The sequence below is a fragment of the Bos indicus x Bos taurus genome, chromosome 3 (genome assembly GCF_003369695.1).
Source record: "Bos indicus x Bos taurus breed Angus x Brahman F1 hybrid chromosome 3, Bos_hybrid_MaternalHap_v2.0, whole genome shotgun sequence".
Taxonomy (NCBI): Eukaryota; Metazoa; Chordata; class Mammalia; order Artiodactyla; family Bovidae; genus Bos; species Bos indicus x Bos taurus.
Window position 1 is genome coordinate 1339201 of NC_040078.1, and position 15548 is coordinate 1354748.

At 41.6% G+C, this 15548-nt stretch overlaps 1 protein-coding gene across 4 annotated transcripts in view; it reads right to left on the reverse strand.

Moving 5' to 3' along the window:
• The window catches only part of POU2F1 (POU class 2 homeobox 1), a 215385-nt gene that overhangs the window by 62599 nt on the left and 137238 nt on the right, over window positions 1-15548 (reverse strand). For all 4 annotated transcript variants that reach the window (XM_027526583.1, XM_027526572.1, XM_027526599.1 and 1 more), the window contains exon 3: window positions 2727-2827. In XM_027526583.1, coding sequence (XP_027382384.1) covers window positions 2727-2827 — 101 coding nt within the window. The remainder of the gene's footprint in view (window positions 1-2726; window positions 2828-15548) is intronic.

The window sequence follows — 15548 nt, forward strand, 5'->3', positions numbered from 1 at the left end:
GAAAGTGAAAAAGTGAAAGTGAAGTCGCTCAGTCGTGTCCGACTCTTAGCGACCCCATGGACTGCAGCCTACCAGGCTCCTCTGTCCATGGGATTTTCCAGGCAAGAGTACTGGAGTGGGGTGCCATTGCCTTCTTCTGACATGTATATACATACACAAAATGTATGTGCACAAACACAGACACATAAAGCTTATATGGTAACATGGTAACAATTAGTGATACCAGATGAAGAGCTTTTGGCTGAAAACTGTTCTATTGTTATTCAATTTTCCATAGATTTTAAAGTTTTCAAAATAGAAAGTTGAAAACAAAAAGTGAGAGCATCCCTTTACAACTCCATTTAGCTAGCTCCCAACATCCTTTGGGCTTCCCTGGTGGCTCAGATGGTAAAGTAACTGCCTGAAATGCTGGAGACCTGAGTTCAATCCCCGGGTTGAGAAGATCCCCTGGGATAGACATGGACCAATGGACTGGTTCAAACTAGGAAAAGGAGCACGTCAAGGCTATATATACTGTCACCCTGCTTATTTAAATTATATGCAGAGTACATCATGTAAAATGCCAGGCTGGATGAAGCACAAAATGGAATCAAGATTGCCGGGAGAAGTATCAACAACCTCAGATATGCAGATGATAGCACTCTAATGGCAGAAAGCAAAGAGGAACTAAAAAAGAACCTCTTGAAGGTGAAAGAGTAGAGTGAAAAACTTGGCTTAAAACTCAACATTCAAAAAATGAAGATCATGGCATCCAGCCCCATCACTTCATGGCAAATAGATGGGGGAAAAGTGTTAACAATGACAGATTTTATTTTCTGGGGCTCCAAAATCACTGTGGATGGTGACTGAAGCCATGCAATTAAAAGATGCTTGCTCCTTGGAATGCTGAAGCTGAAGCTCCAATATTTTGGCCACCTGGAAGAAGAATTTGGTGAAGAGCTGACTCACTGGAAAAGACCCTGATGCTGGGGAAGATGACATCACGGACTCAGTGGACATGAGTTTGAGCAAATTCTAGGAGATAGTGAAGGACAGGGAAGCCTGGTGTGCTGTAGTTCCTGGAGTTACAAAGAGTCAGACATGACTTAGCGACTGAACAACAACATTCTTTAAAACCTGGCTTAAAAATCACCCTATGATAAAAATCTTACAATATGTGAGATGAGCTAATCATTTCTTCCTCTGTACTCATAAGTTTTACCATCCATTCATTCATTTGTTCAACAAATTACTGAACATCTATTATTTTATGTCCATATGTGCTTTTCATCGGAGAAGGCAATGGCACCCCACTCCAATACTCTTGCCTGGAAAATCCATGGACAGAGGAGCCTGGTAGGCTGCAGTCCATGGGGTCACTATGAGTCGGGAATGACAGTGACTTCACTTTCACTTTTCACTTTCATGCATTGGAGAAGGAAATGGCAACCTACTCCAGTGTTCTTGCCTGGAAAATTCCAGGGATGGGGGAGCCTGGTGGGCTGCTGTCTCTGGGGTTGCACAGAGTCAGACACGACTGAAGCGACTTAGCAGCAGCAGCAGCAGTGCTTTTCATTGAACCTCCACCACTAGTACCATCTGGCACTACCAAAATCACTAATGCTGACCTGCACAATTTGTATACTAAACTGGTTCTAGGGTTTATATGAGGTAAAGACCAACAAGTTGTACTAAGTAAAGCTCTAACACATAACTGTGAACATAAATCAAGCAGTTGAGACACATTCCTAATCTGTCTCCCAAATGTTTTCATTGTTTTATTTACTTTCAATTTTCAAGCAGCTCCCATATCCCTTAACTCCTGGAGAGTCAATATTTGTTTTTATATTCCTTTTCTGTTTACTTTAATGATAACATATGGATGATAGATTTAGAGCCTGCTTTAGACTTAGGAGAAATCATGTAACATAAGAGTAATAAAGTTGAACCACAAACCAGGATGTTCACAGTCAAACAAAGCCTCTAAGTGGTTCAGTTCAGTTCAATCGCTCAGTCGTGTCTGAGTCTTTGCGACCCCATGAATCGCAGCACGCCAGGCCTCCCTGTCCATCACCAACTCCCGGAGTTCACTCAGACTCACGTTCATCGAGTCAGTGATGCCATCCAGTCATCTCATCCTCTGTCGTCCCCTTCTCCTCCTGCCCACAATCCCTCCCATCATCAGAGACTTTTCCAATGAGTCAACTCTTCGCATGAGGTGGCCAAAGTACTGGAGTTTCAGCTTTAGCATCATTCCTTCCAAAGAAATCCCAGGGTTGATCTCCTTCAGAATGGACTGGTTGGATCTCCTTGCAGTCCAAGGGATTCTCAAGAGCCCAAATGTAAATGGTTTGAAATTGCTTTAAAGAAGGAATACGAGCTGTGAACTCAAAGTCTTACACAGCAGGTCTCAGGCAATGGGCGTTAAATCATTTTGGATGACTTTGTAATTTACTATTCAATACTTTCAGTGATTCACCACAGACCAGACTCACAAAACAGTAACCCAGTTGTAAATGTATCTGTTCAAACAAGGAACTCTTTTTCACACAGCTGTGGGGTCAACAGCTATAGTCAACTAAGTTAAAGGATTCCCTAGTAACCATTCAGAATGACACGGTTAGATGCTGGTAACACCACGTTTAAATCAGCTTTAAAAGTCCCACATTCTGAAATAACTTTACTAAGCCCTAGCATTCCACGTCTGCATTTTTCACTCTCACTCCTAGCTGAGCAGAACAACATACCTGATGGAGATGTCCAAGGAAAGCCTGGGCCTGGGCTGTTGAGATGGCTCCTCCAACGGGCACAGGCTGCTTCTGAAAGTCCAGACCATTGGTTTGTGTGCCTAGAAGGCAAGCAAAATAATATAATTATTGAAAACACAAAAACTGAAATAAGCAACAGACTTTTCTTAAACAGGTGCATTTATCAGGCACCTATTTTGTACAAGCATTTTTCTAAGTACCTCCAAGGAGGTAAAGAGATTCAAAAGGATGAAGAAATACAGTAAAATGATTTCTCTTCTAAAGATAGAACTGCAAGACATGTACATGAATGCAGATAAAGGTTAAGAAACAAAAATATGAATAATAAATCATAATCATAAAATCATGTTAGTTCAAAAAGTGAAAGCAGCACTTAGAGCAAGTGGGATCACAACAAGCATGAAACCTACGGTGGCCTGAAGAAGAGATTATCATCATTACACTGCTGTAAAGACTGGTAGAGACAGAGCTCTTATGGGAGCACCAAGGCTGTCTTCTAGTCTCTCCTTTCTTGACACATGGCTTGGACAGAAGAAATTAACAGGTGATTTTGCCAAGATTGAGATGAATTTACTCTTAAAATGCTTTAATAAATGACAGTAAAAGCAATCATTTAGATAAACAAAATGATTTTATTAATGTATAGATTGCTGCACACACCTGTTAGCAGGGGCTCTGCTATCGCCATCAGTTTCTAACTGTTACGGCAGTCAGTGCCTTTAACTGCTTACATTGCATCTAATGTAGGAATCGGACTAATGTATGGAAAGACACACCACCCCACTACCCAGAAATACTTTCTAAGAGATATACTACATTGTTTTCAAATTACTATGTCTAGATATTATTTAGAAATAACCAGAGCACTCTTTGTAGTGAATAAAATATAATGGACTATGGGAACCTGCAAGAATCATCGAGTCACATGAACACGGTAGTGAGCTTCCACTTTCTACCACTGGAACTTCTCAACGTCTCTTCCTCAGCCTCGTGTATGTTTACAGAGCAGACCAGTTAGAAAAGAACGAGCTAGAAACTTCAGGCAGTATTTCTAAAAGTGAGCTAACTTCTGCCATTATATGTCCTAGCTAACTTTGAGCAAACACATCATTTTAATAGAATTAATTAGGCAGATCACATGACTCACAAGAACTATTTAAGGTTTGAGATAATTATTTAAAAAGCAAACATGTATTTCACCTCCTTGAAAAATCTCATAGTGATTGTTCTCTTATGGTTTTTCCTAAAGTTTCTCATAGACAGGAAATACAGAACTTCTTACATATATATAATTAATGAAACTAAGAGTACATGCTTGCATCAAGTAGTGTGAGACACTAGTTGAAATAAAATTTACTTTAAATTCCATAAGCCACATACAGAAGTTTCACTATTTATTTAAAGTTGCACATTTTTGTCAATGGCTGCTGTCTCCATCTCGATGCAGGAAATCACTACTTATGTCAAGATTGTAAGACTGTGCACTATTAGAGAAACAAGCTCAAGATACATTGAAGTGAAGTCACTCAGTTGTGTCCAACTCTTTGCGACCCCATGGACTGTAGCCTACCAGGCTTCTCTGTCCATGGGATTTTCCAGGCAAGAATACTGGAGTGGATTGCCATTTCCTTCTCCAGGGGATATTCCCGACCCAGGGATCGAACCCGGGTCTCCCACATTGTAGACAGATGCTTTACCCTCTGAGCCACCAGGGAAGCTTCAAGATACATTAAATAAATCAACAAGGCTAAAAGAAGATAAGATTTTGAAAAACAGAGATAAGCACTTAGAGATTAACACATCACCAGTTGAAGAAGTCTTTCAGAAACAAATATTTCACTCTCATGGAGACCATAAAAATTCCACACACTGGTTCCATTTTCGAGTTCTCATAAAAATAAGAACAACAAGCTTTTTGTAAATCACAAAGAAATATACAACACAAGTTTGACTGATTTCTGGTGTACAAAGCCTATTCCAGTGGCCTACACATAATGCTATTTAAGTACTCTGCTCTCCCTCTTGGGGCTAAGGAGGGGTGGCATAAAGTTATGGTATCCAAAGCATGGTAGGATCAAAACATTGAGATAACAACTCAGACAACCAGAGATCTAAGATGCAAAGGCACAGATTTTTTTTTTTTTTTTAAGTGCTGAGGCTCCACTGGGATGTGAGAGGTAGAATAAAGTAGATACTGCATAGAAATCATTCTCGTAAAACATATTCTGAGCTAAAGAAAGGAGAAGGGAACAGATACACAGCCATACGCAGGCATATCCTAATCAGACTTCAGTATGAAGACAGCATGGAAAAACAGGGATCAGATCAGAGATCAGTCACTCAGTCATGTCTGACTCTTTGCGGCCCCATGAATCACAGCATGCCAGGCCTCCCTGTCTATCACCAACTCCCGGAGTTCACCGAGACTCACGTCCATTGAGTCAGTGATGCCATCCAGCCATCTCATCCTCTGTTGTCCCCTTCTCCTCCTGCCCCCAATCCCTCCCAGCATCAGAGTCTTTTCCAAAACAGGGACGCTGGGAGCCAAAACCAAATGTGTGCCTGAGAAAATAGCAGCATTCAAAGGAGCAATCAGGGAAACTAAAAGGTTGGGGGAGCAGGCTGAATTACATATGCAGATTAACATACGATACAGCATAGAGTTAACCCAAGTGATCCTGAGGAATTTAGAAATGACAGAGGTCAGAGCTAAAGAACTTGTAAGGTTATCACTAGAACAGTATTACCAAGGTAAACTTCAAAGATCTTGTATACAGCACCTCCTTGTCCCACTGGTGAAGAAACAGAGATTAAGGAATCTTAAGTGAATTGCTCAAGATGTCTGAGCTAGTTGGTGGAAGGGCTAAGACAAGGAATGGGTTCCTGATTCTGCATAAACTCACTCATAGAGAAAGGATAGCTGAAATTAGTAAAGTAAAAAGTCTATTAATTAAGAATGGATATACGTATAGATCTTCCTTAATTAATGATGGGGTTGCTGCTGCTGCTGCTAAGTCACTTCAGTCGTGTCCGACTCTGTGCGACCCCACAGATGGCAGCCCACCAGGCTCCCCCATACCTGGGATTCCCCAGGCAAGAATACTGGAGTGGGTTGCCATTTCCTTCTCCAATGCATGAAAGTGAAAACTGAAAGTGAAGTCGCTCATTCATATCTGACTCTTCGCGACCCCATGGACTGCAGCCCACCAGGCTCCTCCATCCATGGGATTTTCCAGGCAAGAGTACTGGAATGGGGTACCATCACCTTCTCTGAATGATGGGGTTCCGTTCTGATAAAACCCTTCCTAAACTGAAAATACCCTAAGCCAAAAATGCATTTAATACACCTAACCTACAGAATGTCATAGCTTGGCCTGACCTAGCTTAGATGTGCTCAGAACATTTTTATTAGCCTACAGTTGGGTAAAATCATCTAACACAAAGCTTGTTTTATAATAAAATATTGACATTCTCATGTAACTTAATGGAGAAGGAATATGGCAACTTCCTCCAGTGTTCTTGCCTGGAGAATCCCAGGGACAGAGGAGCCTGGTGGGCTGCTGCCTATGGGGTCGCACAGAGTTGGACACGACTGAAGCAACTTAGCATGCATGCATGCATTGGAGAAGGAAATGGCAACCCACTGCAGTATTGCCTGGAGAATCCCAGGGACAGAGAAGCTTGGCCGGCTGCCGTCTATGGGGTTGCACAGAGTAGGACACGACTGACGCAACTCAGCAGCAGCATGTAACTTAATAAATAATGTAATGAAAGTGAAAAACAGAATGGGTGCATAGTGCTGAATGGTTGTAAGTGTATCGGTTGTTTCCCCTCCTGCTGCTGCCCAGCACCCAAGACAGTATCCGTCACCAGCCTAGGAAAACATCAAAATTCAAGATTCAAAGTATGGTTTCTACAGAGTCCATACTGCTTTTGCACCACCATGGGCTGGGACTGCGTATAGAGAAAAGGTTGAAGATAAGAGGGGACCTAATTAGGATATGTAAAGACAAAGAATCAGAGGAAGCAGTTAAAAAGTAGGAAAAAGCTCCCTCAAGACTAACATCCTCAGGAGCCAGAGAAGAGAAAGCTGCAAGGATGGGGTACTATGATCAAATGGTACAGAAAATATAAGGACTAAGTACTGAGAAAGAAGAAAGAATGGATCAAGAATTAATGAAATGGGGAAAACACGTAACAGAAATATCAACTTGGTTCTTTCAAAAGAATCATATAACTAACAAACTTCTGGCAAAATAAAATAAAAGGAGCAAATAATTTAAGGATAACCAAATAAACAAAATAAAAAATGTCACAGAAACTAAAAAGAAGATATTGTGAACTGATAAAATAAAACTTAAGAGACAGGTAACTCTCCAGAAACTATCAAGACTGACTCAAGAAAGAAAGAAAGAAAAAAAAAAGGCCCAAGAGTCCATAGCATTTGAAGAAATTGAATTAGTAGATAAAAATATTCCTGAAAAGAAAATGAAAAGTCTAGATTATATTATTCTGCTTGCTTTCAAAAATTCAAGGAAAAAAGAATTCCAATCCTATACAACATTATTAGAGTGTGGTTTAAAAAAAAAGGAAATACTTCATAACTCATTTTTATGAGGTCAGTATAACCTTGATACTAAAACTTGACAACGTATGAAAAACAAAAATCATAAATATATGAAAATATCCTAAATAATAACAAAAATAATCCAGTATGATAAAATATTGTGACTAAGATGGATTTATTCCAGGAATGCAAGGTTGGTTTCGGGCTAAAACAAATTCAAATAATGTAAGGGGGATGGAGAAAAACATTTAGACAAAATTCAATATCCACTTATGATAAAAATTCTAGGTGTAGGAAAAGAAAGAAGCTTCTCTAACTTGACAAAGAGTAACACTAAATGCACTCACTTTAAGATTAAGAACAAGATAAGGGTGCTAGCTATTGGAAGGCTTAGTCAGCAAAATAAGGAAAGAAAACAGTTAGTTGGGGTGAAAAAAACGAACCTCCTTCCTAGATAATTTGAGTATGGATATAGAATATCCTAAGGAATGTAACATATAAGATGTTTACAAAGACACACAGATGGCAGAGCAGAAGGATGTGCGCTCATCTTCTCATGTGGGAACTCAAAATTGCAACTCGCTGTGGAACAACCATTGACAGGAGAATGTGGGATCTCACCAAAAAAAGATATCCCACGTCAAAGGGCAAAGGAGAAGCCCCAACAAGACAGGAAGAGGGGCGAAATCACGGTTAGAATCAAACCCCATAACCGCCAGAGATGCCTGGAGGGCTCAAAGAAAACCTTGTGCGCAACAGGAGAGCCCACAGACACTGAGGCAGACCTGCCTCTGGGTCTTGAGTGTCTCCTGCGGAGGCACCGGTCAGCCAGTGGCCTGCCGCAGGGGCAGGGGCTCTGCTTGTGGCAGACCTGGGTCACACAGTGTGTGGCACAGGCCGTTTAAGAAGAGGTCGCCATGAACCCCGCCATAGAGCCGCCAAGCAGACGACTGACAAACTGCAGAACAATTATGCCAAAGAAATCCTCGCACTGATAAGAAAGTTCTAGGACCTGCAATAGACTTCCCAACCTGGGGATCGGGCAAAGGGACTGAGAACCCCCAGGCAATATGACTTTGGAGGCCAGTGGGATTTGATTACAGAACTTACACAGGACTGGGGAAATAGACACTTGGAGGGGACAAACAAAACCTTGTGCGCACCAGGACCCAGGAGAAAGGAGCAGTGACCCTGCAAGAGACTGACCCAGACTTGCCTGTGAGGGTCCAGGAGTCTCTGGCGGAGGTGTGGGTGCACACTGGCCTGCTGCAGGGTCAGGGGCACTGAATACAACGGTGCCTGTACGAGACCTTTTGAAGGAGGTCGCCATTATTTTCATCAACCCCACCATAATTTGGTCTCAGGTCAAATAACAGGGAGGAAACACAGCCCTGCCCATCAACAGAAAATTAAAGATTTACTGAGCACGGCCCCGCCTGTCTAGTACAGTTCCCCCCACAGTCAGCCTCTCCCAACAGGAAGCTTCTATAAGCCTTTTATCCTTTATCCATCAGAGGACAAACAGAATGAAAACCACAATCACAGAAAAGTAATCAAATTGATCACATGGACCACAGCCTTGTCTAACTTAATGAAACTATGAGCCATGCCTTGTAAGATCACCCAAGATGGACTGAAGACAGACGGGTCATGGTGGAGAGTTCTGACAAAATGTGGTCCACTGGAGAAGGGAATGGCAAACCAGTACTCTAACCTTGAGAACCCCATGAACAGTATGAAAAAGCAAACAGTTAAGACACTGAAACATGAACTCCCCAGGTCAGTAGGTGCCCAATATGCTACTGGAGATCAGTGGAGAAATAACTCCAGAAAGAGTGAAGAGACGGAGCCCAAGGGAAAACAACTGCAAGTCGTGGTTGTGACTGGTGGTGGAGGTCAAGTCCGATGCTGTAAAGAGCAATACTGCATAGGAACCTGGAATGTTAGGTCCGTGAATCAAGGTAAATTGGAAGTGGTCAAACAGGAGATGGCAAGAGGGACCATCAACATTTTAGGAATCAGTGAACCAAAATGGACAGGAATGGGCGAATTTAATTCAGATGGCCATTTTATCCACTACTGTGGGCATTCTGAAACTCTTAGAAGAAATGGAGCAGCCCTCATAGTCAACAAGAGTCTGAAATGCAGTACTTGGGTGCAGTTTCAAAAATGACACAATGATCTCTGTTCATTTCCAAGGCAAACCATTCAATATCACAGTAATCCAAGTCTATGTCCCAACCAGTAATGCTGAAGAAGCTGAAGTTGAACGTTTCTGTGAAGACCTACAAGAACTTCTAGAACTAACACCAAAAAAAGATGTCCTTTGCACCATAGGGTACTGGGATGCAAAAGTACGAAGACAAGAGATACCTGGAGTAACAGGAAAATTTGGCCTTGGAGTACAAAATAAAGCAGGACAAAGGCTAACAGTTTTGCCAAGAGAATGCACTGGTCATAGCAAACATACTCTACAAACAACACAAAAGAAGACTCTACATACAGACATCACCAGCTGGTTAATACCAAAATCAGATGAGTTAGATTTTTGCAGCCAAAGATGGAGAAGCTCTATACAGTCAGCAAAAACAAGACCAGGACCTGACTGTGGCTCAGATCATGAACTCCTTATTGCCAAATTCAGACTTAAACTGAAGTAAGTGGGGGAAAACCATCAGATCATTCAGGTATGACCTAAATCAAATCCCTTACAGTGAAAGTGTACAAAAAGATTCAGTGGAAGTGACAAAAAGATTCAAGGGATTAGATCTGATAGACAGAGTGCCTGAAGAACTATGGACAGAGATTCATAACATTGTACAAGAGGCAGGGATTAACACCATCCTCAAGAAAAAGAAATGCAAAAAGGCAAAATGGTTGTCTGAGGAGGCCTTACAAATACCTATGAAAAGAAGAGAAGGAAAAGGAAAAGGAGAAAAGGAAAGATATACCTAACTGAATGTAGAGTTCCAAAGAATAGCAAGGAGAGATAAGAAAGCCTTCCTCAGTGATCAATGCAAGAAATGGAGGAAAACAAGAGAATGGGAAAGAATAGAGATCTCTGCAAGAAAATTAAGAGATACCAAGGGAACATTTCCTGCAAAGATGGGCACAATTAAGGACAGAACCGATATGGACATAAAAGAAGCAGAAGATATTAAGAAGAGGCAACAAAAGTACACAGAAGAACTATACAAAAAAGATCTTTGTGACCCAGATAACCACAATGGTGTGATCACTCACCTAGAACCAGACATCCTAGAATGCGAAGTCAAGTCGGCCTTAGGAAGCATCACTATGAACAAAGCTAGTGGAGGTGATGGAATTTCAGTTGAGCTATTTTAAATCCTAAAAGATGATGCTGTAAAAGTGTTGCACTTGATATGACAGCAGATTTGGAAAACTCAGCAGTGGCCACAGGACTGGAAAAGGTCAGTTTTCATTCCAATCCCAAGGGCACTGCCAAAGGGCATTGCCAAAGAAGGGCAATGACAAAGAATGTTCAAACTACCACACGGTTGCACTCATCTCACATGCCAGCAAAGTAATGCTGAAAATTCTCCAAGCCAGGTTTCTACAGTATGTGAACTGTGAACTTCCAGATGTTCAAGCTAGATTTAGAAAAGGTAGAGGAATCAGAAATCAAATTGCCAACATCTGCTGGATTATTGCTTTATTGACTATGCCAAAGCCATTGACTCTGTGGATCACAACAAACTGTGGAAAATTCTTCAAGAGATGGGAACACCAGACCACCTTACCTGCCTCCTGAAAAATCTGTATGCATGTAAAGAAGCAACAGTTAGAACGGGACATGGAACAAAAGAATGGTTCCAAATTGGGAAAGGAGTATGTCAAGGCTGCATTTTGTCACCCTGGTTATTTAACTTATATGCAGACTACATCATGTGAAATACAGGGCTGGATGAAACACAAGCTGGAATAAAGATTGCTGGGAGAAGTATCAGTAAACTCAGATATGCAGATAACACCACCTTATGGCAGAAAGTGAAGAAGAACCTCTTGATAAAGAGCCTTTCATAAAGAGCCTCTTGATGAAAGTGAAAGAGAGAAGTGAAGAAGCTGGCTTAAAACTCAACCTTCAGAAAACTAAGATCATGGCATCAGGTTCTATCACTTCACGGCAAATAGATGGGGAAACAATGGAAACAGTGACAGACTTTATTTTCTTGGGCTCCAAAATCACTACAAATGGTGACTGCAGCCATGAAATTAAAAGACGCTTACTCCTTGGAAGAAAAAGTATGACCAACCTAGCTGCTGCTGCTGCTGCTGCTAAGTCACTTCAATTGTGACCAACTCTGTGAGACTCCATAGACGGCAGCCCACCAGGCTCCTCCGTCCCTAGGATTCTCCAGGCAAGAACACTGGAGTAGGTTGCCATTTCCTTCTCCAATGCATGAGTGAAAAGTGGAAGTGAAGTTGCTCAGTCGTATCCTACTCTTTGCAACCCCATGGACTGTGGCCTATCAGGGCTTCTCTGTCCATGGGATGTTCCAGGCAAGAGTACTGGAGTAGGTTTCCATTTCCTTCTCCAACCTAGACAGCATATTAAAAAGCAGAGACACGCCAACAAGGTCCATCTAGTCAAAGTTACAGTTTATCTGGTAGTCATGTATGAATGTGAGAATTGTACCATAAATAAAGCTGACTGCCAAAGAATTGATGCTTTTGAACTGTGGTGTTGGAGAAAATTCTTGAGAGTCCCTTGGACTGCAAGGAGATCCAACCAGTCAATCTTAAAGGAAATCAGCTCTGAATATTCATTGGAAGGACTGATGCTGCAGCTGAAACTTGGGCCACCTGATGTGAAGAACTGACTCACTGGAAAAGACCCTGATGCTGGGAAAGATTGAAGGCAGGAGGAGAAGGGGACAACAGAGGATGAGATAGTTGGATGGCATCACCAACTCGATGGGCATGAGTTTGAGCAAGGTCCAGGAGTTGGTGATGGACAGGGAAGCCTGGCGTGCTGCAGTCCATGGGGTCGCAAAGAGTTGGACAGGACTGAGCAACTGAACTGAAGTGAATAATCAGAATAAGAGAATTTAATAAGATGCAGCACACAAAATCTGTTAAAAATTGCCTTTGTTATACACAAATGACCTGGGCTTCCTTGGTAAGTCAGCTGATAAAGAATCCATCTGTAACGCAGGAGATTCCCATTTGATTTCTGGGTCGTGAAGATCCTCTGAATGGATAGGCTACTCATTCCAGTATTCTTGGACTTCCCTGGTAGCTCAGATGGTAAAGAATCCCCCTGCAGTGCGGAAGATCTGGGTTCAATCCCTGGGTTAGGAAGATCCCCCAGAGGAGGGCACAGCCACCCACTCCAGTATTCTTGCCTGGAGAATCCTCATGGACAGAGAAGACTGCTGGGATACAGTCCCTGGGTTCACGTAGAGTCAGACACAACTGAACGACTAACCACATACATACATACTACTTTAAAATTACAAGCATGATTCATCAAAAGACTATGTATGATTAATGAAAAGAAGAAAATAATTACAATACATATAAATAAGAAAGGATTAGTATTTAGAACACACAAAAAACTCCCATGAATCAACTTTAAAAGCCCAATAGAAAAATTAGATCAGCAAAACAAATGAATTAAGAATTTCACAAAAGAGGAAACATAATGGCCCACAAACACAAGAAAGGATATTCAACTTCCTTGGAAACTAGGGAAATACACTAAAGTGTCCAAAGAGATAGCATTTTACACCCACTAGATTGGCTAAAATTACAAAGTTGGTTAATAGGAAGTTTTGGCAAGACTAAAATTCTCGTCTGTTGTTGGTAGCAGTATTATTCAGTACTACCACTTCAGCTATGGCCACAGTACTGAGAAACACCGTAACAAGTTCAGCAGTTATGTATCAAGAGATTACAAAATTATAGCAGTCATGTTTGTAATAGCAAAAGCCTAAAAATAATGGAAACGTCTATCAATAATAGAATGGATAGAAAAATTGTGATGCATTCATATACTGGGATTACACATCTAGTGAAAGTGAATTAGAGATATATGTACAAACCTGGATGAATCCCCAAAACAAAATGTTCAGCCAGACAAAGAAGACATATATATATATATATATATATATATATATGAATGAAAAGAAGAGAAGCGAAAAGCAAAGGAGAAAAGGAAAGATATAAACATCTGAATGCAGAGTTCCAAAGAATAGCAAGAAGAGATAAGAAAGCCTTCTTCAGTGATCAACGCAAAGAAATAGAGGAAAACAACAGAACGGGAAAGACTAGAGATCTCTTCAAGAAAATCAGAGATACCAAAGGAACATTTCATGCAAAGATGGGCTCGATAAAGGACAGAAATGGTATGGACCTAACAGAAGCAGAAGATATTAAGAACAGATGGCAAGAATACACAGAAGAACTGTACAAAAAAGATCTTCACGACCCAGATAATTACGATGGTGTGATCACTGACCTAGAGCCAGACATCCTGGAGTGTGAAGTCAAGTGGGCCTTAGAAAGCATCACTACAAACAAAGCTAGTGGAGGTGATGGAATTCCAGTTGAGCTATTCCAAATCCTGAAAGATGCTGCTGTGAAAGTGCTGCACTCAATATGCCAGCAAATTTGGAAAACTCAGCAGTGGCCACAGGACTGGAAAAGGTCAGTTTTCATTCCAATCCCAAAGAAAGGCAATGCCAAAGAATGCTCAAACTACTGCACAATTGCACTCATCTCACATGCTAGTAAAGTAAAGCTCAAAATTCTCCAAGCCAGGCTTCAGGAATATGTGAACCGTGAACTTCCAGATGTTCAAGCTGGTTTTAGAAAAGGCAGAGGAACCAGAGATCAAATTGCCAACATCCGTTGGATCATGGAAAAAGCAAGAGAGTTCCAGAAAAACATCTATTTCTGCTTTATTGACTAGCCAAAGCCTTTGACTGTGTGGATCACAATAAACTGTGGCAAATTCTGAAAGAGATGGGAATGCCAGACCACCTGATCTGCCTCTTGAGAAATGTGTATGCAGGTCAGGAAGCAACAGTTAGAACTGGCCATGGAACAACAGACTGGTTCCACATAGGAAAAGGAGTACGTCAAGGCTGTATATTGTCACCCTGCTTATTTAACGTATATGCAGAGTACATCATGAAAAACCCTGGACTGGAAGAAGCACAAGCTGGAATCAAGATTGCTGGGAGAAATATCAATAACCTCAGATGTGCAGATGACACCACCCTTATGGCAGAAAGTGAAGAGGAACTAAAAAGCCTCTTGATGAAAGTGAAAGTGGGGAGTGAAAAAGTTGGCTTAAAGCTCAACATTCAGAAAACGAAGATCATGGCATCCGGTCCCATCACTTCATGGGAAATAGATGGGGAAACAACGTCAGACTTTATTTTTCTGGGCTCCAAAATCACTGCAGATGGTGACTGCAGCCATGAAATTAAAAGACGCTTACTCCTTAGAAGGAAAGTTATGACCAACCTAGATAGCATATTCAAAAGCAGAGACATTATTTTGCCAACAAAGGTCTGTCTAGTCAAGGCTATGGTTTTTCCTGTGGTCATGTATGGATGTGAAAGTTGGACCGTGAAGAAGGCTGAGCGCCGAAAAACTGATGCTTTTGAACTGTGGTGTTGGAGAAGACTCTTGAGAGTCCCTTGGACTGCAAGGAGATCCGACGAGTCCATTCTGAAGGAGATCAGCCCTGGGATTTCTTTGGAAGGAATGATGCTCAAGCTGAAACTCCAGTACTCTGGCCACCTCATGCGAAGAGTTGACTCATTGGAAAAGACTCTGATGCCAGGAGGGATTGGGGGCAGGAGGAGAAGGGGACGACAGAGGATGAGACGGCTGGATAGCATCACTGACTCGATGGACGTGAGTCTCAGTGAACTTCGGGAGTTGGTGATGGACAGGGAGGCCTGGCGTGCTGCGATTCATGGGGTTGCAAAGAGTCGGACACGACTGAGCAACTGATCTGATCTGATCTTATCTGATATATATATAGTATGATTCAACTAATACATAGCTGGAAAAATATGCAAAGAAAAGCATGTGACCGTTAACACCAAATTCAGGTTGATAGTTACCTCTTTGGTAGAAGCACATGATCAGAATGGATCTACAGCGGCCTTCTGGAACATGATAACTGTTTTGTGACCAGAGTGGTAGACACATGAGTGCTTAAAGCACACATATGTGTTTACATACAGGTTTTTACA